General features: G+C 36.3%; 1 protein-coding gene across 3 annotated transcripts in view; it reads left to right on the forward strand.

The window, feature by feature from the left end:
• The window catches only part of LOC137020243 (collagen alpha-1(XIX) chain), a 234,726-nt gene that overhangs the window by 161,495 nt on the left and 48,336 nt on the right, over positions 1 to 24,895 (forward strand). For 2 of the 3 annotated variants that reach the window (XM_067385510.1, XM_067385511.1), the window contains 16 exons: positions 102 to 146; positions 588 to 641; positions 2,784 to 2,837; positions 5,136 to 5,225; positions 8,668 to 8,709; positions 9,330 to 9,407; positions 11,509 to 11,544; positions 11,750 to 11,794; positions 11,956 to 12,009; positions 12,251 to 12,292; positions 16,624 to 16,728; positions 20,225 to 20,278; positions 20,646 to 20,699; positions 22,340 to 22,393; positions 22,536 to 22,589; positions 23,566 to 23,610. In XM_067385510.1, coding sequence (XP_067241611.1) covers positions 102 to 146; positions 588 to 641; positions 2,784 to 2,837; positions 5,136 to 5,225; positions 8,668 to 8,709; positions 9,330 to 9,407; positions 11,509 to 11,544; positions 11,750 to 11,794; positions 11,956 to 12,009; positions 12,251 to 12,292; positions 16,624 to 16,728; positions 20,225 to 20,278; positions 20,646 to 20,699; positions 22,340 to 22,393; positions 22,536 to 22,589; positions 23,566 to 23,610 — 906 coding nt within the window. Of the gene's footprint in view, positions 1 to 101; positions 147 to 587; positions 642 to 2,783; positions 2,838 to 5,135; positions 5,226 to 8,667; positions 8,710 to 9,329; positions 9,408 to 11,508; positions 11,545 to 11,749; positions 11,795 to 11,955; positions 12,010 to 12,250; positions 12,293 to 16,623; positions 16,729 to 20,224; positions 20,279 to 20,645; positions 20,700 to 22,339; positions 22,394 to 22,535; positions 22,590 to 23,565; positions 23,611 to 24,895 lie in introns of those variants that run through there. The other variant, XM_067385512.1, reaches the window with a different exon arrangement.

Consider the following 24,895-nt stretch of genomic DNA (forward strand, 5'->3'; position numbering starts at 1 on the left):
TTCTGTTAAATGGCACATTTTTCTGAGAAAGATCGATTTCTCTCTTTCGCACTTTCTTTTTCTTACTGCATTGTTTTTTCTTTCCTTTAATTCTCATAAAGGGCATTCGTGGATTGCCTGGACTGACAGGGGCACCAGGACTTGAGGTATGAACCTTCCTGTCTCCATAAACCCTCCATTCTGACATCTTATGATTTGACCAAGACAGAAAGGACGTTAAAGTCTTTCTAATTTAGTGCGATGAATTATTGTGGACCTTTTCAGCATGGTTGACCAGCAAGAGAACATCTCTGCCATGATCTCTCGCTGATTTATTGACCAGTGCCAAAAGCTTTCAAACGGGTGGCTTATTGCTACCAGTTCTTGCTGGGTTAAACGTGTTCAGTCACATAAAGCATTTGATTGTGGCCTTCATTTTAGTTAAGGGTACAGATGGGGACCTCTCAGAATAGCAAGCAGTCAAAATGCTACAATTTTCACAGCTGGTACCTGAAACAAGAGCTTTCAGAGCATGTTTTCATTTGACCTGAAATAAGGTCATACTGCTCATATGAAGAGATCTTAACATGTTTTATTGTGTTTTACAGGGAAAGGAGGGTCAGCCTGGTCCCATTGGCCTCCGTGGTCTTTCAGGAGACCCGGTAAGAAAGAAACTTTGTAAAATGCATATTAAAATACCTTTAATGGAGCAACTTGATACATATTAAGGGACCAGAATATTATACACTCTTAAAAATAAATGATTGCAGCAAAACCGTATAAGAATAATTTTTTTAGAAATGCACTGATATAAATTTTTCCAACGATGACGATTTTCCTTAAGGGAAAAAAATCCGAACTAATGCTGTAAAATATACAGGGAACCCTCTCATTTTGTACATTACTATAATATTTATATGAAAAAATTATCAACAGACCCCATACTATTTTAGTCAACTGCTATTTATTTTCAGATATACACTGTGTGCAGAATTATTAGGCAAGTTGATTTTCTGATCATATATTTTTTCCAAGCACATTTTATCAATTCCAAACCACATCAATCTTAATAACTACTATTATTTTTGCATTTAATCATTTATAAGTGATATATAATTGTTCATGAAGGCTGGAAATGAAAAATGCCTTATATTCAGGTGCACATAATTTGTAGGCAGGTTTTCTTTTACAGGCAAAATGAGCCAAAAATACTAGAAATTGCAAAGTTAAGGCATTGGACAGCAAAACGCTCATTGGGTCAGCAGGGTCAGACAAAAACAGATTAGTAGTAGTTATTAAGATTGATGTGGTTTGGAATTTGCTTGAAAAAAAATAATATCAGAAAATCAACTTAAGTGTAATAATTACACTTAAATAAAAACTAAAATGCTTGTTTACTCATTTGCATATAAGGTAGTTTTCATAAACAAATTTGTCTTCATGACAATTAACAGTAAATAAGCCCCTTTATAGTGTTTTTTGTAGCTAACAAACAAACTGTGAACATTGGATAACTTTCCTGAGGTAAATGCAAGGTTAAGTGACATTGTTCACAAGCTGTCTTATTGACATCTTTCCGTAGTTGAAACACTGATTGAGCCATTACATGATACATTTTGGTATCTTTCAACATACCTTTTGATGTTCATGCATGTTTTTGTTATGCTTGTCTTAAAGTGGAAGAAAAACTTGAACTGAGGCGCTACAGCTATCTGTCACATCACATTTAAGAGCGTCAAAACACCATTTAATTTCATGATATAGTGGACAGAACTTGAGGACAGAACCAGCATGGACCTGGCAACCCTGGCTTGAACTATGGGTGATTCATAGGGTCAAATAGCGTTTGCTTTAGTGTTGCTACTTTTTACTGTTAATGCATTATTGTCACAGTAACTTTGACAGCCCAAAATTCAACATGAGACATTTTTTTCACACACATTTGAAAAAAAGATTTGCAGTTTGACACATTTTTCCACCCCCTTTTGATTGACAGGATATAATCTGCCCCAATAATTGGCTGTTTTTACTGCCAGTCCATTCATGGATGGTTGTGGTTTGCTATTGCTGTGATGTCATGTGAGCGACAGGTTGTTCCGCCCTTACCAGAGTAAACACATCATCAGAGAAGAGAAGAGATGTCACTGCAAGAGGGAGGGGAAGTTATTTGATTAAAGATTAAAGGGCACGTGAGCTTTAAAAAAAAAAGTCAATAAAGAGGCTTTTTAAGAGCGTAGAGACTTGAGGATGAACGCTTTTGACCACATAGAATACCCTAGCAATCACATAGCACCCCTAAACATCCCTCAGAATATCTTATCATCCGTATAGCAATGCTGTCACAACCACCCACAAAGTCTTAGCATAATGGCAGTGAGTTTTGCACAGCCGAACACTCCACGGAAATGTAAAAATCTAGTTTAATTTTAATCACGCTCTACGCATCCTTTTAGGTTTTCCCACTCTTGCTTACACACACAAAAAGACAATGCATGTATAAATAACAGAGGCGAGAAGAATGAGGGTGCAGAGCTGTAAATTGTTGCGCAGACAATCAGTAATCAATCAGTAATCGAAAAATTAATTTGCAAGGACGGGTACATCTGAGTTCTCTATGTGTGGGAGGAAACAACATCAGCATCACAATCTGTTCTAGGCACCTGCTTCTGCTAACGAGCATCTGCTTTTATTCCAAAAAGATGGGAACATGGGGATGGGGGATGTTGGGGATCAAATCAAAAATGAAAAAAGCAGGAACTGCTAAAGCTTATAGGCATGTGTCTTATCGCTCCTCACTTTTTCAGGGCTCTCCCGGTCAGCCAGGACTACCTGGAAAAGACGGGATGAAAGGAGAAAAGGTACGCAAGAGCATTGTGCATTTGGAAGCACACTGTGACGGGGGCTGCATGTTTCTGGTGTGATGTTTTCCATGTTTCTGCATACTGTATGTTGAAGCACAAGGTCATGTTCAGAAGAATTTGTTCACATTAGGCGTCACTTTGCTTATACATTTTGACAGTTTGCACCATAGTGTATGCTGGAATAGTTTGTTACTTGAGCTATTTCAAATAATTATTGCTTTATTTTTGTTTATTGGGGTCCTTTGGAAGTCAAAATGTGATATCTGTGGAGATACTGGAAAGCACAATGAAACTAGAAATCCAGTCTAAAGTACAAAACTACCTCTGATATGAAGGAATGCAGTGAAATCCTCAAATGATTTATAGTGATAATTCACCTAAAAATTGACAACATTTACTCACCCTCATGTTGTTCCAAACCTGTATGTGTTGCTTTCTTCTGTTGAACACAAAAGCTATTTTTAAAAATTGTTGGTAATCGAACAGCTGACTGTAGCCATTTGCTTCCATTGTAGGAAAAAAAAGTACTATGGAAGTCAGTGGCTACAGTCAACTGTCTGGTTACCAGTATTGTTTAAAATATCTTCTTTTGTGTTCAACAGAAGAAAGTAAGTCATACAGGTTTGGAACAACATGAGGATTAACTATCCCTTTAAATAACTAATGGATGGCTGCATACTTAGCAAATTTATTTGATTCTCCCCATTTTTGAGTCACAAAACCGGAGGAATAAAATTAAAATAAGTGATTATGCAAAATGCCTTTTTTAAGTCAGTCTTCCACTAAAACTATATATAATGTGTATACAACCCGAATTCCGGAAATGTTGGGACATTTTTTTTAAATTTGAATAAAATGAAAACTAAAAGAACTTTTAAATCACATGAGCCAATAGTGTATTCACAATAGAAATACTTCCAGAAACCACTGTCAGTAAACATAATCCGCCGTGCCATCTGCTGATGCCAAACTAAAGCTCTATCATGCAAAAAGGAAGCCATATGTGAACATGGTCCAGAAGCTCCGTCGTGTCCTGTGGGCCAAGGCTCATTTAAAATGGACTGTTTCAAAGTGGAAAAGTGTTCGATGGTCAGACGAGTCCAAATTTGACATTCTAGTTGTAAATCACGGACGCCGTGTCCTCCGGGCTAAAGAGGAGGGAGACTTTCCAGCATGTCATCAATGTTCAGTTCAAAAGCCAGCATCTCTGATGGTATGGGGGTGCATAAGTGCGTACGGTATGGGCAGCTTGCATGTTTTGGAAGGCACTATGAATGCTGAAAGGTATATAAAGGTTTTAGAGCAACATATGCTCTCCTCCAGATGATGTCTATTTCAGGGAAGGACTTGTGTATTTGAGCAGCAGTGTCTTTCACCTATAGAGAACATTTGGCACATCATTAAATGAAAAATACGTCAAAGACGACCACGAACTCTTCAGCAGCTGGAAACCTATATCAGGCAAGAATGGGACCAAATTCCAACACCAAAACTCCAGAAACTCATAACCTTGTTGCCCAGACGTCTTCACACTGTTTTGAAAAGAAGAGGAGATGCGTGTAGCATGGTAAACATGCCCCCGTCCCAACTATTTTGAGACCTGTAGCTGGCATCAAATTTGAAATGAGCTCATTTTGTGCATAAAATTGTAAGAATTTCTCAGTTTAAACATTTATGTTATCTATGTTCTATTGTGAATAAAATATTGGCTCATGTGATTTTAAAGTCTTTTAGTTTTCAATTTATTCAAATTTAAAAAAAGATCCTAACATTTCCAGAATTTAGGTTGTATATTCCAATTACTTATGTTGATCTTACGCCTCAGTAGACTAAGATATTACATTATGGCAGGAAGGGCCTTAACTACATTTAATTTTCCTCCAATAATAATAATAATAATAATTCACATTTGCAAATGTGTTTGATTTATTCTTTTTTGTTCAGACCACAAAATTAGAGTTATTATGGGAAAGTCGGCTGCCGAAAATGCTTTCAAAATATCACACATCTTTCAATCAGTCATTACAGCGTTTCTAATGATGTGAGCGAGTTCAGCATTGTGGATGTTTAGTGAGCTTTTTTTAGTCTCTCAGCTCACCTCTGAAGCTGCGTGAGGTGATTCCAGGTTGGTGCCATTTGCCCCAGATGCCTGTGATATTTACGTCCTGCTCTTGTTTTGTATGTGCGTGTGAAGACGGGCATGTGTGTGCATTTGTGTGCTGCTCCTCAACCTGTCAAATGACAAACCGGAGGTGACAGTGTCTCTAAATGCCAGCTGTCGGTATGTGTTTACAGGGTGATGCAGGCGGAGCACCAGGACCGATAGGCCCCCAGGGCCTCAAGGGTGAACCTGGAGAGCCCTGCTCTGTCGGTCTTTGCAATGGGGTAGGTACACAACACCATTCCTGTGTTTCTCTTTCACTTCACCTACAGTTCCACACTCAATATCTTCTCTTTCAGCACCTCTTATAGACACAAACAGAATATCACTCAACACTTATCCAACTTCCCACCACTTTGATGACAGCTCCGATATAAGAGGGACACTGACAATGACGTTATGCCCCTGTAAATCTGCAACAGCTAATGCGAGACATTGCTGCACATTCATTCTTCCTCCGCCAGCAGCCGTGGGTTATTGATGACAGCTCCTTGTTTTCAGTTGTGACAATGAAAAACTGTTCATGCTAATACACCGCTTTGGTAAAACTATCTAAATGTTACACCTGTCAACTGTCCAAGCCATGGGAGAGAGAAATAACCATTGAGATCCGCTAAATAGCCCAGTTGCTTCTCTTAGAGACCTGTGACATAAAATGAAAGCAAATCACGGTTTTTGCAGAGTGCTCAGAAATACAACATAACAATAACAAAACCTTGATTACCCTGACTGAAACAAACCGGGTATAAATAAGCAGAAACTAATGGCATGAGTGAAAACAGCTGAGTGCAATGAACAGTGATAGTCCGGGACAAAGGATTATGGGAAATGAAGTCCGATATGGTGAGGCAACAGTCCTGGTGGCTAACCAGGGCACTCCAACTGGTGATCATGACACGTAATAGCACTTGCTGAATGAGTACAGCAATATAAAGCATTTAACATACTTGCTCTCAAACCAAGCCGCATGCCCCGCGTCACCATGATGGTAACTCTCCACAAAAACCCACATTAACAGAAACTCTTCTAAATTAGCATAACAAAACATTATTCACTGCTAAATCTCCCACTTAAGATTAATCTTGCACCAAAAACATCATATAACATTTAATGTTAGCATTTACTCTCCCTTTCCAGTGCCATAGAGCATGCTTGGAAATATAAATCCCAGCCCAGTTTCTGTTAAACTTAAGTTTGCCTAAATTAAAAGAAGTAATTTCATAAAACTCAAAACAATGAAACAGTTCAGTTTACTTAAAGTATTAGTTCACTTTCAAATAAAATTTTCCTGATCATTTACTCACCCCCATGTCATCCAACGTCCATGTCTTTCTTTCTTCAGTCGAAAAGAAATTAAAGTTTTTGATGAAAAAATTTCAGGATTTTTCTCCTTATAGTGGACTTCAAAGGCCTCCAGATGGTTGAAGGTCAAAATTACAGTTTCAGTGCAGCTTTAAACGATACCAGACGAGGAATAAGGGTCTTATCTAGCAAAACGATTGGTCATTTTCTAAAAAAATACAATTGGATATGCTTTATAAACACAAATGATCGCCTTGAACATACTTCCGGTTTGTTTCCGTATTCTTTAAAAAGCTTATGCTGTATGTCCTATGCCTTCCCTATTCAAATTGCGGAACGAACGCGGCGCCAGTTTAGTTTTTTTCCGTAAGTAGAATAGGGAAGGCGTAGGACATACAGCGTAAGCTTTTTAAAGAATGCGGAAAGCGGAAGCACATGCAATGCGATGTATTTTTTTAGAAAATGAGCAATGGTTTCCCCTAGATAAGACCCTTATTCCTCGTCTGGGATCGTATAGAATGCTTTGAAGCTGCACTGAAACTGTAATTTTGACCTTCAACCGTTTAGAGTCCATTGAAGTCCACTATAAGGAGAAAAATCCTGGAATGTTTTCATCAAAAACCTTAATTTCTTTTCCACTGAAGAAAGAAAGACATGAACATCTTGGATGACATGGGGGTGAGTAAATTATCAGGAACATTTTATTTAAAAGTGGACTACTCCTTTAAAATATATCAGTTCTGTTGAAAGCAACTTGAAAGAAAAAGAAAGTGCTAAATACTCATAAAAGTTAATTTGACTGAACTAATATGTTTAATTTAAGTTTTTCCTACTCAAACCAATTAATTAGTTTGAGCGGCAGGGTTTACATTGTTCTTGGTTTTCTCAGATCTAAAAAAAAGCTTTGGATCTCAAATTTATCTAGAGTTTCAAAGGAATATCTGCAATATCTCAGAAATCTCAATTTAAACTATGGATGTTGTAGATATGGGTTACATTTCTAGTTTGTGATGTAGTAGGACTATCACTATTTAAAGTTGCCATGAAACATAAGTTACGATTGATATTTCTTTCCTATTGTGACTTTTATCCAAGAGAAACTGCTTCTCAGATGAGAAAAAAAAATGTATGACTTGATTGGGTATTGATTGGATTGTTGGATGTTTGTTGTTTGTTATTGGTCGATCTCATGTGAGTGAGTTGTCCCGCCCTCATGCCAGTAAACATGTCATCGGAGAAGAGAATGACATGTCTCTGCAAGAGGGAGGGGAACTTATTTTGTAATTTTTTTTTTAAATAAGTTATTTTATTAAAATAATGATGTGCATGGATAAATAATTTTTAGTGAATACAGCAAAGAATTGTCAAATTTGATTTCACAGTTTTCTTGCTTGTTAGATGCCAGCTGGACTCTGACCTAAGAAATGATGTTTGTTTGCAAGAGAAGGAGATAAACTGCACATTAACTGTGATGGTGGCAAGACATCCAGCATGAAGCATATAGACAGATGGGTGGTGGGCAGATAAAGCACTTGTTGATCAGTTGAATGATGGTTTGTTGGTCTGAAATCAATACAGCATGAAGTCATCAGCCACCTTCATCATTTCTGTTTTAGTGGAAAAGAGAAGAAGAGGGAAATTCACAAGTGAACGAATGAAATCAAAAACAACGCTATTCACATTTTAATGCACATTCCTGGTTTCATTCTGTATTATTATAATTATAATTCATAATACTACTTCTACTTTTAACACACTTTTCCATTCAATCCAACTTCTTAAAAAAGACTTGCTGTATAATCAGTTCACTATACTTCCGTATCCTGTATTCCGACTTCATGGGATGCAAAAAGTCTGCAATGCATAAACTACTTGCTAATCTAATTCTTGCTGACCACAAAAATCAATTTTCCATCAGTGGTTTATAGCAAATAATGCTTACTGTAACTCTTTCACACTGTCAGCTCCTACAGTATCACTTGCAAATCACACTGAGAAAAACAATTCAGTATTTAGCGTATTTATAATATTTAGGTCATGCAATATTTAGCGATAGTGAGGAAGCTATATTTAAAAATGTATTTTGTCAAGCTACAAGCTACTAATTTGAAGTGGTTTATAATAAATATACATATATGTCTTTCTTTTTATATTTCTTCGTTTCTTTATTTTATGTCTTTAGTAACATCACTACTTTTAGTATTCCTGAACACTGATTTTCAGACATTTTTCAGCCAACTATTTCTATAAAAGTTCCTCAGTTCATCACTTCTGTCTATTTATCTGGCTGAAATTGAATCTTACATAAGTTCTAAGGACATGGCATTCATTTGAGTTTATATTTCATGTCTTGTTTTGCTCTAGGAGGAGGTTGTTTCTGGTCCACGGGGGTCACGGGGCCCTAAGGTTGGTTACTGTGAACTTTCTTTTTCTTTTTAGTATTCAGTTTTGTGCTTGCGAAGTTAATCTGTAAAGGAACATCCCCAGAGTTCATATCAGTCATCTTACCCTGTGCTGTGCTTTATGTCTTTTAGTCCACTTTTTTTTTTTTTTTGGTTAGTGCGATGAGAAATATCAGCATTGTGAATAATTAAAGAAAGGTTCTGGGTTCATGAGTGGCATTGTTGACTACCATCATTTTGATTCATTTCTGTTGTTTAAAATGAAACATAAATTGTGTTTACAGTTTCAAACTGAGTTACAAGTTGAAATTGTCTGTGGTGAGCTTAACTTGTATTGAACCCAAAACATTCATTTAAGCCAGTTACATGCTGTCATAAATGATTTGCTTATGCTGAACGCTTCATTAAATCTCTTTTTTACTGCTGTGTAAGCATCTGTTTGTAAGCGTTTCATTTTAAATATATTAGTAGATACTGGCTGAAGATGTTCATTATGTTGCTGTAGCAGAAAATTAATTTTAAACCACAATAATTATTCAGCCAAGCCTTATTGCATTATTTTGTGACTTTTGGACTCACTCAACCCTGAGTTTATTTAGTTTGGCTGTATGAACTCTCTGCCAGGGTGAGCGAGGAGTACCTGGAGTACCAGGAGATGCTGGAGAGAAAGGAGAACCTGGTATTGGAATCACCGGACCACCTGTAAGTACCCGTTTGGTTTTAATCTTAACTTCATTGTCCTTCACAAACACTCAGATTGTCTTCATTTAAAGGGATAGTGCACACAAAAATCTAAATTCTGTGATCATTTAATCAACCTCACGTTGTTCTTAACTTTATTTTGTGGAGAACAAAAGAAGATAAGCTGAAATTTCAGTCTGTTCCACTTGGAATCTAGTGCACAAGTCAAATGAAAAACTATAATGGTCAGAATTGACCCTTCGCTAAGCCACGTCCGAAAACCGCCACAGGCCAATCGTGGTTTAGCAACCGTTACTAGGCGCGGGAGGTCTGTCAAGCTTTCAAGCGAGGGAACATGCCGAAGCATTGTGCTCATGGATTGCGTTAACCTGATACCCGGTATCCTAAAAGTTTGGACGGGGTGGTGGAATTGTTTCCCCTTCCCGACACCTAAAACCCAAGTGGAGAAATGCCAGGTGTTCTGAAAATGTGTGCTACCCTGTCAGATTTTGAAAGCTTTGAAATTCTCCCATTGAAACAGTAGGTAACGTTAGCAAAATCTGACAAAATCCGAAAAATGCAAACGTTACCTATCAGGTTGTGCTTCCAGTGTAATATTATTAACATGGTCTGTGGCTTTATTAACATCTCCACCTTCCTCAACCCTGAAACTACCCCTATAATAATGCATATGCAGTAATTTTGTGTTATTTATCATGACAACAATGATGTAATATTGATGTATGCATATGCAGTAAGCCCGGGTAGGACAATCTGATGGGTCGGTTAGATAGCTAGCTAACTCAGCACATCACTGCTTGGAAATAATGACGGTTCTTTGTTCATAATGCATATATTTGAAGGTGAAATAAAATGATTAAAGGCAAGACGGCGTTACGTTAGCCTGGCGTGCTAAAAATATAAGCGGGAGAATGTTATCATTGCAAAGCAGTCAGGCTAACGCTTATTCCACAAGACTTATGGATAAGCTGTTTGATTTATAATTATTAGGTTATTTTCACAAATTTCACTTAATCTGCTGTGGATGAACAAAGCTTTTCCTCAATAAATTGTGTGTTTCCCATTTGAATGGTCAGCATATGAGGCAGCTGCTGCTCGCGCTGGGAGCTTTAGCTTCAATTTTGATCAAATTATTTTCTAATCTGTTGCATATTATGTCGTGGATACATCCCTTGAATGCACACTGCAGTCCCTTTTGTCTTGCTCTCTCAGATTTTTCACCTGTTCACCAAAAATGACTAATTTTCTCATTGAAAATGTCTGACACCGGTGCATATGGTGCGTTCAAGTCATGTAGGAAAGATCGTATTTACGAGCAGAACCGACATGAACGCCACCACAATGTCGTAAATACCAGTGGGAAGCTCGTAATTTTCTTTAAGCTCCGATCTGTACGAGTTGGGGGCGTGTCAGTCAGAAACATGGCGAAATACCACAATACAGTGACATTGTCAGGCTTTTCCATTTACAACGAAGTAAGCTGATTCCCAGCAAAAAAAATACGACAGCATTACAATATAAAAATGAAATATGTAACAATATTTTTTTTTACAATGGCTTCATAAATTAATTAAAAACATAAAAAAGCAACATGCAACTAATGCACATTATTTGCTCTCCATTTTCTAGAAGCAGAAGTGTTGTTATTTTGTGTAATTAATTTAGAGAAGGCACACCGCCATCATACTCCGACGAAAGTGACTTGAACACACCTACCGTCGTATACACGACTTCCCACCTCGTAAATACGAACTTCCCAGGAGGACTTGAACGCACCAATACATACTGTAAATGACTTGCCAGATGCTAAAGCTTGACAGGCGTAGCAACAGAAACTAAGGAGGGCGGGGCTTAGCGAAGGGTCCATTGGAGCTGACACTGGATTTATTTTGTTCCACTGAGTCATACAGGCTTGCTAAAACACAAACACTTTAGTTACCACTTTAGTTACATTCACAAAGTTCAAACTATATAAAAGCATTTCAAGTAGATTTTGATTTTAGCATTTCAGTAAATCCATATCAGACTGAAAACAATAGTATTATGAGAAAGTGTAGTGATTAATATAAAAATATTGTTTTAATTTATTTATTTTTTGTAGGGTCTGATGGGACCTAAAGGGGAACCAGGAATTCAGGTAAAGGGCTAATTAACATCCAAAAATCAACAATTACATGTAAATTATGTCACTGTGCTTAATATATTTTACACCTTAATATTATTTATTTTTCTGGAAGTTAAACTCTAGAAGTTAATCAAGTTAACACTGAGACTGAATGTAGATTGTGTTTAATATGTTGAAGCCAAGGAAGTGAATTTACATGATGGTGTTATTTTCACAGGGTCCTCGTGGACCAGCAGGGACAGTTGGATTGCCAGGAAATATGGTGAGAAGTGCTTTTAATTCTTTGCATTCATATCATGTCAAAAGGTGGAAATATCCCAATATGTACAGTATATTCCTATATGTATTAATTATATTATTTGAAGAATTATTTACCTTGAATATTCTTATATTCATACATGTGTTTGTTTCTTATTCTGAAAGGGACCTCCAGGCCCACAAGGAAGACCAGGGCCCCCTGGACCTCCCGGAGAACCGGTTTGTAACATTTTTATTTTATTTATTTGTTTAACTGACATGCTGATATTGCCTTTTTCTGAACAGTCTTGTTAATATTGAGTTGTGCAGCTGTTTTGTTTGTTTCTGCTTCAGTCCTTATCCAATCCTCAGTTGGATTACGGCCTTGAAATTGCACTTCATGGAGAATAACAAAAATATTTTGCGTCTCAATTTTTAATGTTGTAATCTAATGCTGATCTAAATAATGTTTCCCTTTCAGACAGCACTACCCATTGTGGGAGACATGGGGACATTACTGAAGGTATTGTTTCATCCAGTCTATTGGATGCTGAACGTTAGATGTATGACTTATAATAAACAGAGCTAAAATAAATAAATAAGATGTTGAATTTATAGTTAGACTTCATGCACCTAAAAAAGTTCCCTTTTAGATGCATATCAGCAAGACTTTGAAACCTGACATCTGAAAACTGTGTTCTCTTCAGATAGACTGTGTATGTATCTTAAGACCGATCTAAGCCTGTGTTACCTAGAGGAAGCTTATTTTTCCTCTATAAAACTGGAAGATTTCAGAAGCTTTGCCTTTCCTATTATACATAATTCTTGAGTAAAAAAAAAACACAAATGAAAGACTGTAGCCAGAGGGGATATAAAGCCCAATTTTATCTGAAATTGCTCTGAATAACTTTTAAGCATGTTTTATAAATTATTTAATTGTCTGATGTATTGCTGCCTTTGAAACTCTTTATATTCATGTATATTCAGTGCTTAGAAAAAGAAAAAGAAAAACACTATAAGTACATTCTGATCTGTCTTCCTCCTCCACTGCTCTTTATGTTTCTGTTTGGACATCATGCATTCATCTCTTAGCGACTGAAGAAACTTCTGACAAGATAAATGCCCATTTGCTGAAATACTGATGCAGTGAGATTCTTAGGAGTGAACTGTCAACCACAACAACACATTGTGCTACTTACAAGAGCTAATGTACTGTAGTTCATCTCCAGTTTAGATTCATACACAAAGAAAATTCCATCAAAACGTACTTAAATGTCAAAAGAACAAGCAAGCGCATGACTGCTTTCTACAGAGATTGATTTGGAGCTGCAGTCAAAGATGGATGGATGGGTGGATGGATGGACGGATGGATGGATGGATGGATGGATGGATGGACGATGGACAGATAGATAGATAGATAGATAGATAGATAGATAGATAGATAGATAGATAGATAGATAGATAGATAGACAGACAGACAGACAGACAGACAGACAGACAGGCAGCCCCCAACTTAAGATTTTCCTATTCAACTGTTACTTGTTCCTTTAAGCCATTATTCGGTTAGTTGGGGGAGAAATACTAAATCATAATAATGAGCATTTAAAATATAAATTAAATGCTGCAGCACACACATAAAGCTTTCCCCAGCGACACCGGAAAACATTGCTTTAACCTTTCTGAGATCAGAAGATAAACAAAATAAATAACCTATAATTATTGCCTTAATAACAGCCTTGTCTTAAAAACTGAAATGTAACAAATATATTTTTAAAATGTAGGACATAAATATAAATTACAAATGAATAAATGATGAATACATATTCATCAAATGAATAAATATATTGCAAACTGAAACAGTTAAAAGAGACATATCAGTGCAAACATATCCAGGCTGATGGAAAGTATAGCCTTAACATTGTATGAAAACTCAGGTCAGAACACAAACAAAATAAATATACATTATATAAAAATGAATAAAATATATAGCGACAAACTGAAACACAACAGTATGGACTATTAGGCTATACCTGACTCACCTTCACAATTTTTTCCCTCCGATCTCAGTCTTCACATACTGTATTATGAGAAAGGAACACAAATTTTTCCATGTTGTCGGGGAGAAGTGAGCTCCGTGTCTTGCTCACAGTGATGCCCGAATTTCGATCCACTGCCAAATTATTACCCCCCTCATTGAAGTCGCTACCTGATTGCCTAATCTTAACCCCTCCCCTAATCCTAACCCCTCCTCCATACCTACTCGTATAGGGGGGGGGGGGGTAATAATCTGGCAGTGGGTCGAAATTTGGCACAACACCGGCCTTTGAAAAGATGTGCGCCAATGGCGTAGACATGGAAGTAAAGTAACATGTGTTGTACAGTAAGTGTGGTAATAATTTAGCTTTCACACTCTGCAAAAACACTCGGATATGTGTCTAATATTGGCACACGTTTATCTAGGTTAATGTTAGAATGGGAGGCCTAGTAGAGTGGCTAAAATTAGACTACATGTTTTGAATGATAACTCACATTTGAGGTTGCACATCACCTTTTTGAGGTCATATTTACCCTCTCGAAACGTTCTCACAATTTGGATTTTCTGCCTGACATATTACTGAATGGAACAGCCATGTTAAAGATCTGTCACTGCATGACTTCACCAATTCCTGTGGGGTTCTTTTTTCTGCAACTGACCGATGGATGGATGGATGGATGGATGGATGGATGGATGGATGGATGGATGGATGGATGGATGGATGGATGGATGGATGGATGGATGGATGGATGGATGGATGGATGGATGGATGGATGGATGGATGGATGGATGGATGGATGGATGGATGGAAAACTGCCTACCCTAGCTTTAAAGGAATAATTCAACCAAAAATAAAAAAGTCATCAGACTCATATCATTCCTCATATTATGGCTTATCCTTTGTGAAATAAGAAAAAAAGGACAAAAAAAACCTACATAAATATTCTATAAAAGTTGTTTGCATAGCTAGTCATATATTTTACGATTTTAGAAAAAGCCATACCGGCATACTTTTTTGTGTTTTGTTTTGTTTTGTTTTGTTTTGTTTTGTTTTGTTTTGTTTTGTTTTGTTTTGTGTTTTGTTTTGTTTTGTTTTGTTTTGTTTTGTTTTGTTTTGTTTTGTTTTGTTTTGTTTTGTTTTGTTGTTTTGTTTTGTTTTGTTTTGTTTTGATTTTTATTTTATTTTATTATTATATTTTTTTATTATTTTTTTTTTTTTATTTATTTATTACATTTAGCAGTGTAATTCATCATTCACTTTGTATGGAATAGAGCAGCTGTAACATTGTTCCAAAAATCTGAAACAAAATTTTGTTGGCTAAGCTATTTCTTTAAATTCATTTTATTCATTTAATGAAGCTCTGATTCGTATTTTTACAGCAAAATCTAAAAAAGTCAAAGTTTTTGTTACATTTTCACCATTTGCAAAATCTTTCTAATTTCTAAATGTGTTCACATGTCCTATTTCTCCTTTAACGCTAAATCTCTGCTGCTATATCGGTCACATGCTATTTGCTAATTGTCAGTCTTGCACAAAGACTATAATATATAAATGCACTTCCTGAACTGTCCTGCACTTACTGTGCAGGTTGGACTAATGCACTAGTAAATTGCTACCTTCAGAGACACGCTGGTGCCATGCGCGAAAAGTGCATCCAGTGTGAAATGTCAGCGCAATCCCTGCGACCCATTACAGTAAACCTTTGATTCTGCTTCCCAGGTATACAGTTACATACTTTAAAGAGCAGAGGAGAAAAAGGTTGCTTGCTAAGCCCCCGAGTTTAAAACTGTGTTTGAAAGCACCTTCGCTTTAGCTTTTCCTGTTTCTCTCTGTATCATTGGGCAAATGTATTGAGTTGAATGCATCAGGCTGGCAAGGTTAAAATCTGGGGGAGAAAGGCTTTGATAAGAAAAAAAAGTACTTCTCTAATGCATGCCTTTTATGAAGTTCTCTGCCTTTAAGTTGTTTGTATCTCTGAGTTTGACCTTTACCTTTTTAGCAATTTGCAAAGCTAGCCATACAGTATGTGTCTCTGAAAGCTGGTAAAAGCATGAATCCTACACAAATTATGCTATAAAGGTCAATATACAGAAACAGATAAATGTTTTTAGAGCTCATCATCACAAGTAAGGACTCTGAAGTCTGTTTAGTGTATTTCCACAGAAAGTTCAGTTGTCCTTTAGTGGAAATGAGATGGAGGTGAAATGAATCCTCCTCATAATATTTCAGAATATCTGATTTGAGAATTGAGAATGGGAAAGAAGCTTTATGACATGGATATATCACTTCTCAAAATAAAAAGGCTCCAGCGACAAAACTTAATTCCATGTCAAAGGATAAGTTGTATCATCGGTGAATTTTTCAAACCATGTTGAAGTAAAATATGAAGATGAAGTTTTTTTTTTTTTTTCTCTCTGCTACCATTTTGAGAAAATTCCTAATTTTAATAGTTTTTAGCTAATCACTAGACCAATAATTTGCATTGTTGTATGCAGTGGTAATTTAATAAGATGTATGATATGTATTTTAAACCTGGATAAGTTTGAATTTTGAAGTAAAATTCCTTTTACCTGCCAAAATTTACTTTAATATGCAAAAAAAGCACAAAAAATTTAGATTTTCTCATCTACATTTCATCATCTACATCACATGCATCTTTATATGTTGATCCTTTCTAAATATGTGGATAAGAGAAAGCTTCATTTTGAAATGTGTTGAATCTGGAGCTCATCTGAACAGAAGGAGAATAAGATTAAAGGAAAGAAAGTTGGATTGCTGCACCTTACATTGTGTGTGCTTGTGTGTGTGATGTTGGCAGAACGCCTGCAGTGTGTGTCAGACCAGAGTACCAGGATTACCAGGGCAGAAAGGAGAAAAGGGTTCCCCTGGAGCTTCAGGTATCCCAGGAATGGATGGAGAAAAGGTAAAAATGGCTGCAATTTAATTTCCTCACTAATAAATATTCTGCTCCTCTACCTGAGATTCTCTAGCACGGAGTGCTGTCATCTTTTCTGGCTGATGCAGTGAATGATTTGTTTATAAATGATACCATTGTAGACACAAAAACACCAGACGTTTCTGCAGTCAAGTTTTATATATATATATATATATATATATATGTATATATATACTTGTATATACAGTGCTCAGCGTAAAGGAGTACACCCCCTTTGAAAAGTAACATTTTAAACAATATTTCAATGAACACAAAAACAATTTCCAAAATGTTGACAAGACTAAGTTTTATATAACATCTGTTTAACTTATAATATTAAAGTAAGGTTATTAATATAACTTAGAGAACAAAATTTTCAGTTTTACTCAAAATAGGTGATGCAAAATTGAGTACATCCCACTGAAAGTCTAAGGCCACTGTTGGATTTCTGAAGAACAGGGTGAAAGTGATTCAGTGGCTCCTTATCTGAACCCAATCGAACACCTATGGGGAATTCTGAAGAGACAAGTTGAGCATCACTCTCCATCCAGCATCCAGTCTCTAAAAGAGCTCATTCTTGAAGAATGGAACAAGATAGATGCTGCAAAGTGTCGCCAACTTGTTCATTCTATGCCTAGAAGACTTGGTGCTGTCATTAAAAATCATGGAGGCCATACAAAGTACTAGATGTAGTAGTTTTTGTTGTGGGGTGTACTCATTTTTGCATCACCCTAATCTGAGTAAAACTGAAAAATGTGTAATCTAAGTTATATTATTAACCTTACTTTCATGTTATAAGTTAAAACAGATGTTATATAAAACTTAGTATTGTCGACATTTTGGGAATTCATTGAGATATTGTTTAAAATGTTACTTTTCAAAGGGGGTGTACTCATTTAAGCTGAGCACTGTATAATATAACATTTTTAAGATTTGCTCTACAACAGCCCCAAGTAGCATCACAAGTCACCCTTAAAAATGTATGTATGTTCAATGCTCCAATTGGGCCAGTTTTTGATTTCAATGAACTCAAAATTTTAAGGTAACCAGGTAACTTACTTTAAGTTAAACCAACAATTCTGTTTTACAGTGTTTAGTTTTCCTTCAGTGAAAACAGAATGTGAAGACAATTTAGAAAAATCATTTTTAAATTAAAACGTTTATTGTGGATGTGGAATTAGATTTTCACATTGAAATTATTAAAGACACAATCACACTGTCCGCAACTTTTTTTGTGTTCAAGATTTACAAAAATTATATGAGAATGTACAACATGAATTCATTTTCCAAACCATGTTTTTGTCTCACCCTGAATCATTATGGTACACTTATAATAAGTGTTTATATTCCCACTATTTCAGACCGGACTGGTAGGACCCGCCGCAGAGTATCACAGTAACTGCGTGACTCGCCATAGACTTACACGGAGAAAAGTAGCTCCGGCTACAATGTTATTCCGCAAGATGCGTGCAGTTCTGTTTATTAACCACTAGAGAGCCAAAAATCTCAGACTGTGTGTGTGATGACTGCAGCTTTAAAGTAGCCTAACCTAGTTGCCTTAATTTTGAGTTCACTTAAACTAAAAAAAATGAGTTGATACAAAAAAAGAGATTAGTTTATTCAACAGAAACTCAAAATATTGTTATCTGAACATTTGTGAACCTAAACTAATTTGACAAAAGATTTGTGAGAAGTTGTGAATGTCAATGCACTGATTTAAACTGCATATCAGAGTGAATGACAGAGACAGAGATACATAGTTATTTTGTTCTACTAAATAATGACCCAGCAGCTGATTGTGACATTTATAGCCTCAGTAAAGGGATTTGTGGTTTTTGATGTCACTTTGAATTATACTGTAGAAGTGACAAATTGATAGATTCATGTTGTTATTTTTTTTAGATAGAAAACTAAAAAGGAATGGTTTAATATAGGGCACATTAAGCATATTGCCAATCTAGACAATTACAGTAATATAACCAAAAAACCGACCATTTGCAAAGCATTTGGACTACGTCAGAAATAGAATGGGAAATCAGTCTGGAATTTGTTGTCACGCCGCATCCAGTGTAGACAATATTACTGGGTATAATGGGTACTATTGTCTTTTAACGCCTTGCGTTGTGCCGCTCGCGTCCAATTTTCAATCTGGACGGGTCAAGTATAGTTGCCGAAAGTCTGCGCTAATCTGCAGGTTTTGCCAGTTGACAGATTTTAAAGAAGATCGCGTAGTATATGATGCTCACAGACTATAATATTTTATTATATTTTTATTTTTTTGCTGCAGTCTATGACGGCGCCACTCACCTTTAAAGGGTTAGTTCACCCAAAAATGAAAATTCTGTCATTTATTACTCACTCTCATGCCGTTCCACACCCGTAAGACCTTTGTTAATCTTCAGAACACAAATTAAGATATTTTAGTTGAAATCCAATGGCTCCAGGAGGCCTCCATAGGGAGCAATGACACTTCCTCTCTCAAGATCCATAAAGGTATTAAAAACATATTTAAATCAGTTCATGTGAGTACAGTGGTTCAATATTAATATTCTAAAGAGACGAGAATATTTTTGGTGCACCAAAAAAAATAAAAAATAACGACTTATAAAGTGATGGCCAATTTCAAAACACTGCTTCATGAAGATTCGGAATGTTATGAATCAGTGTATCGAATCATGATTCAGATCGCGTGTCAAACTGCCAACGAATGAAATCACGTGACTTGCTCCGAACAGCTGATTCGATACACTGATTCATAACGCTGCGAATCTTCCTGAAGCAGTGTTTTGAAATCGGCCATCACTTTATAAGTCTTTTTTTTTTTTTTTTTTTTTTTTTGGTGCACCAAAAATATTTTCTCATCGCCTTATAATATTAATATTGAACCACTGTACTCACATGAACTGATTTAGATGTGTTTTTAGTACCTTTATGGATCTTGATAGAGGAAATGTCATTGCTCCCTATGCAGGCCTCACGGAGCCATCGGATTTAATCAAAAATATCTTAATTTGTGTTCCGAAGATTAATGAAGGTCTTACGGGTGTGGAACGGCATGAGGGTGAGTAATAAATGACAGAATTTTCATTTTTGGATGGACTAACTCTTTAACTCCAGTTGTATTCTGTAGAGTCCATTCTAACCTCGTATACATACCTAAAACTGCATCCAAATGTGCTTGGCTCATTTTTCTTTTGCAACTCGGCACACATAGCCATCTCCTCCACATCCATGTTTGTTTTATCTGTCATGAGTTTCCTAGCAACAAAGCATGTGTTTCTGTGCGAGTTTGTTGTGTTCGGGATGGTTTAAAAGTTTGGTTGTGTATGATCCTCAGTCATTTAGTGTATGATGCCCAGTTTTTCTCTAGACATCATAAAGTCATGTAGTGTATTCCAGTGTTCAAATAATATTCTGGGCCACTGCATATTCTTGTGTCTGTCCTGTGGATCTGGCTTCTTTTATTCTATGTTGGCTTTGACAGGGGGATCAGGGTCTGCGGGGCCCAGCTGGTAATCCCGGAAAAGAGGGCCCGAAGGTAAGCCACCCTAAATCACAGATTAGAGAAAAGAATGGTGTGATCCGTAGACACATGAGCCCCAGATATATCCACAGACTTCCCTTTAGCTGTAATTCTTTTTGGAAGTACAATCAAATGCATTTCTTCCATTATAAAAAGTTGTTATGAGGTAATTTTTTTATGAATGGTGCAACAATTAAAGCAAAACACATAGTTTATATACAGTACAGTACAGTGCCTGAATGCGAGACATTCAGTGACAGGCAAGAATTGAGGCCAAAGGAAAAGCATTAATAATATATGTGAAGATTCTTTAGAGAGAAACTGCATCAAAAGTGTGTACTTCCTGTCTCAATGATTGTTTATCTGTATCGTCAACATATAGGGAGTGAAGGGTGAGAGAGGCTTTCCTGGTCCAATGGGGGACAAGGGTGATGAGGTGAGTTATCAGAATAACACTGTGTTTCCACTGTATGTGTGCGGCTTGGTGCAATGCGACATAGATAAACGGATCCTGTTATAGTTAGTGGAGATTTCTGTCACACTTAACTATACAGCTACACCAGTCACTTTATTTTCCCTGTTTGTCTGAAATAAACAAATTTTATTATCGGATTGCTGTTTATATATGTATTCAAATAAATTCTGACTGTTATATAATTTGTTTATATCCAATATAACAAATATATATATATTGTATATACACATTATGAACATTATGAAATAAATGTTTTTCTCCAAAACACGTTAGCCACAATTATTGGCACCCTTTTATTCAATACTTTTTGCATCCTCCTTTTGCCAAGATAACAGCTCTCACTCTTCTTCTATAATGCCTGATGAGTTTGGAGAACACCTGACAAGAGATCAGAGACCATTCCTTCATGCAGAATCTCTCCAGATCCTTCAGATTCCAGCTCCATGATGGTGCTTCTTCTCTTCAGTTCACTCCACTCATTTTCTTTAGGGTTCAGGTCAGGGGACTGGGATGGCAAAAAGCTCTTTTTTTTTTTTGTTTGTTTCATCTGGCCATAGAAGCCGGTCCCGTTTGAAGTGCAATCTTGTCTGACAGCTGAATATGTTGGAGATTGTTTCTGGATGGGAGCAGAGGATTTTTCTTGAAATATAACTTGAAGAATAACTTGTGGGGAAGTAGGTGCTGTTTGATATTTTTTTTTTTTTTAGGCTTTCTGAGACTCAAGACTCAACTAATCTCTGCAATTCTTCAGCTGTGATCCTTGGAGAATCTTTGGCCACTCAGTCTCCTCCTCACCGCACATAAGGACGATTTAGACACACGTCCTCTTCCAGGCAGATTTGTAACATCTTTAGTTGATTAGAACTTCTTAATTTTTGCCCTGGTAGTGGAAATGGGGATTTTCCATTTTCTATTTTGTGAAGCTCAACAATCTTTTTCTGCACACCAGAACTATATTCTTTGGTTTTTCTCATTGTGATGAATGATTACAGGAATTCGGCCTTTGTGTTTCCTCATGTTTATACTCCTGTGGAACAGGAAGTCATGGCTGGACAATTTCATGTTCATGATCACCCTGGTGTGCTAAAAAAAAGTAAATATGAATGGGAATATACTTCAGAGATATTTTACTCATAAAAAATTCTAGGGGTGCCAATAATTGTGGCCAACGTGTTTTGGAGAAAAACATTTATTTCATAATGTGATTACCCCTTCATATCACTTTTAGGTTTTTACTTTTAAATATTGTTTCCAAATATTTTTCCCCTTCTTTTTTTTCTTCTGTGGGTTTCCAATAATGTTGAAAGACAACAACAACAAAAAAAAAAAAAAAATACAAATTTAAGATACTAACATTATACTAACATTAGAAGGAAATGTATTTTGCTCATCTTAGACAGTTGGACCAATGTATTTTCATTCAGCACATTTATTTTTTGTTTTATTGTTGTTGAAGTCTAGCCTCAAACTTGCAGTTGATTGGTCCAGGGTTAAAGAATGCATTATCATACAATTCAGTTATTATCACTATATTTTACAGGGTTTTTTTTTTTTTTTTTTTTTTTTTTTTTGAGCTGTGATCTGAAATTCTCTGTTCCCAGGGGACCCCAGGTGTGCCGGGATTGCCTGGATCCACAGGCCGTATAGGTGCACCGGTGAGAATGTCCCAACAAAAATAAATGTTATTATGTCTTCATGTTTTCTATATGGGGCTTAGTTTAATTCCTTAGCAGTCTTTTTTCTTCCCAGCATTGTGTCTAATCAAAATGATCCTTATGCATATTCCTCTGCATCCAGGGACTTCTTGGCAGACCAGGACCTGTTGGCCCCCCAGGACCAAAGGGAGAACGGGTAAGCATAATCAAGTTATAATTTCTGCTTTAATAATTTAATATAATATTAAGGACCTTCAAAAATGATGATGATGATGATGATATTCCAAACCATCTTCTTTGTTTGAACCACATAGCGTTCACACTACTCTCTTCCATAGAATGAAAATGAATTGAGATGGTCAAAGTCAAGTGAATAAGTGAACACAAGATTTAAGGGCTGAGATTGAAGGAAAAATTAAAAATGTCTCAGAAGACCTGAAATATAGTGCAAATGGACCACTTTTGGTGGCTTTGTGTAATTTGTCAATTTTAAGCTTTAAAATGGCTCATGTTGTGTACAGATTTAGCACGACATGAGAACTGAAGAAATAATTATCCAAAAATTAAAATGCTGTTATTATTTACTCAAAGACCAAACAAAATAAAATTATTATTATTATTATTATTATTATATCATCCATTATGTATAACATTTTAAATGTTTTGTTTAAATATTCTGCAATTATATTGAATTTCAGAGGGGGATTAAGACAATGTGATGCACATCGTTTTCTGTTTTCACTTTCCCCAACATTATAATTCATTGACCCATCTGCATCAGTATGAGTCACACACGCTGTCTGATAAATGGCTGAAGTAATACTCTCACAAACGGTTAGCGGGAGATAGTGAATATGCTGCTCGACGTGTTCGACGAGCTTGTGTGGTGCCCTGCAGTGTGCAGATATGAATTAGAAAAGGAATAGAGGCATTTTTCGTTTTCATCAGCTGGTCGGCTCAGCTAAGAGCCAACCCAATAAGAGCCAAGGGGCACCGAGTCTATCCTAAAAACTTCCAAAGGCTCTATCTGACTGAATCCTTTTATTATTCACACCATTTGCTAACACTGCAGCTTGGTGTTGGCCCTGACTCTCAGTGCAATCACATACCGTGTTAAGAGAGGCAGAGTTTGTGTTACGCATGTAAAAAAAAGAGATGTCTTTTTATTTCAGGGCAGCGAAGGACCGCAAGGTAGACCTGGACCTCCTGGACCTCCTGTAAGTTCTGGTGCTGATTGCAGTTGTTTATGATGACTTAGCTTAAAATTTAAAGGTGTGGAATGTTTAAAGTGCGCATTTTCACCATCACTAAGAATTGTAAATGGAATTGCAAAACCAATGAATGCTTTCCAACAGTTTTCCATAAAACTTCCACTTGTCTGTCATTGGTCACAACCAGATAGATATTTTATTAGGGTATCTGTACTTTTACTCAAGTACTCTACCGATCAAATGGTTTACTCCTAGTTCTCTCTGCATATTAAAATGGAATATATTTTTACATAGAAAAAATTGCACACTTCAGCTATAAATTATTTATGAGATCCCAGAGAAACTTTTTTTTGTGTGTATTTATATTTATAATTTCTTTCACAGTTAGCAATTTGTATGTATTTCCAACAAAATTTAAAGGGGTGGTTGATTATGATTTCACATTTTTAACTTTAGTTAGTGTGTAATGTTGCTGTTAGAGCATAAACAACATATGCAAAGTTACAACGCTCAAAGTCCAATTCAAAAGGTGATATTTTTTTTTTAAGAATTCTCTATTTAAAGGTGCCATCAAACTTTTTTTTACAAGATGTAATATAAGTCTAAGGTGTCCCCTGAATGTGTCTGTGAAGTTTCAGCTCAAAATACCCCATAGATTTTTTTTAATACATTTTTTAACTGCCTATTTTGAGGCATAATTAGAAATGTGCCGATTCATACTGCGGCCACTTTAAATCGCGCGCTCCCAAAGTTTACACAGCTAATATAACCCTCAAAATGGATCTTTACAAAGTGTTCGTCATGCAGCATGTCTAATCGCGTAAGTATGGTGTTTATTTGGATGTTTACATTTGATTCTGAATGAGTTTGATAGTATGCTCCGTGGCTAAAGCTAACATTACACACTGTTGAGGAGATTTATAAAGAATGAAGTTGTTTATGAATTATACAGACTGCAAGTGTTTAATAATGAAAATAGTGACGGCTCTTGTCTCCGTGAATACAGTAAGAAACGATGGTAACTTTAACCACATTTAACAGTACATTAGCAACATGTTAACGAAACATTTAGAAAGACAATTTACAAATACCACTAAAAATATCATGATATCATGGATCATGTCAGTTATTATTGCTCCATCTGCCATTTTTCGCTATTGTCCTTGCTTGCTTACCTAGTCTGATAATTCAGCTGTGCACAGACGTTAATACTTTCTGCCCTTGTCTAATGCCTCAATCATGGGCTGGCATATGCAAATATTGGGGGTGTACACCCCGACTGTTACGTAAC

Source organism: Chanodichthys erythropterus, chromosome 5 (genome assembly GCF_024489055.1).
Source record: "Chanodichthys erythropterus isolate Z2021 chromosome 5, ASM2448905v1, whole genome shotgun sequence".
NCBI classification, from domain to species: Eukaryota; Metazoa; Chordata; class Actinopteri; order Cypriniformes; family Xenocyprididae; genus Chanodichthys; species Chanodichthys erythropterus.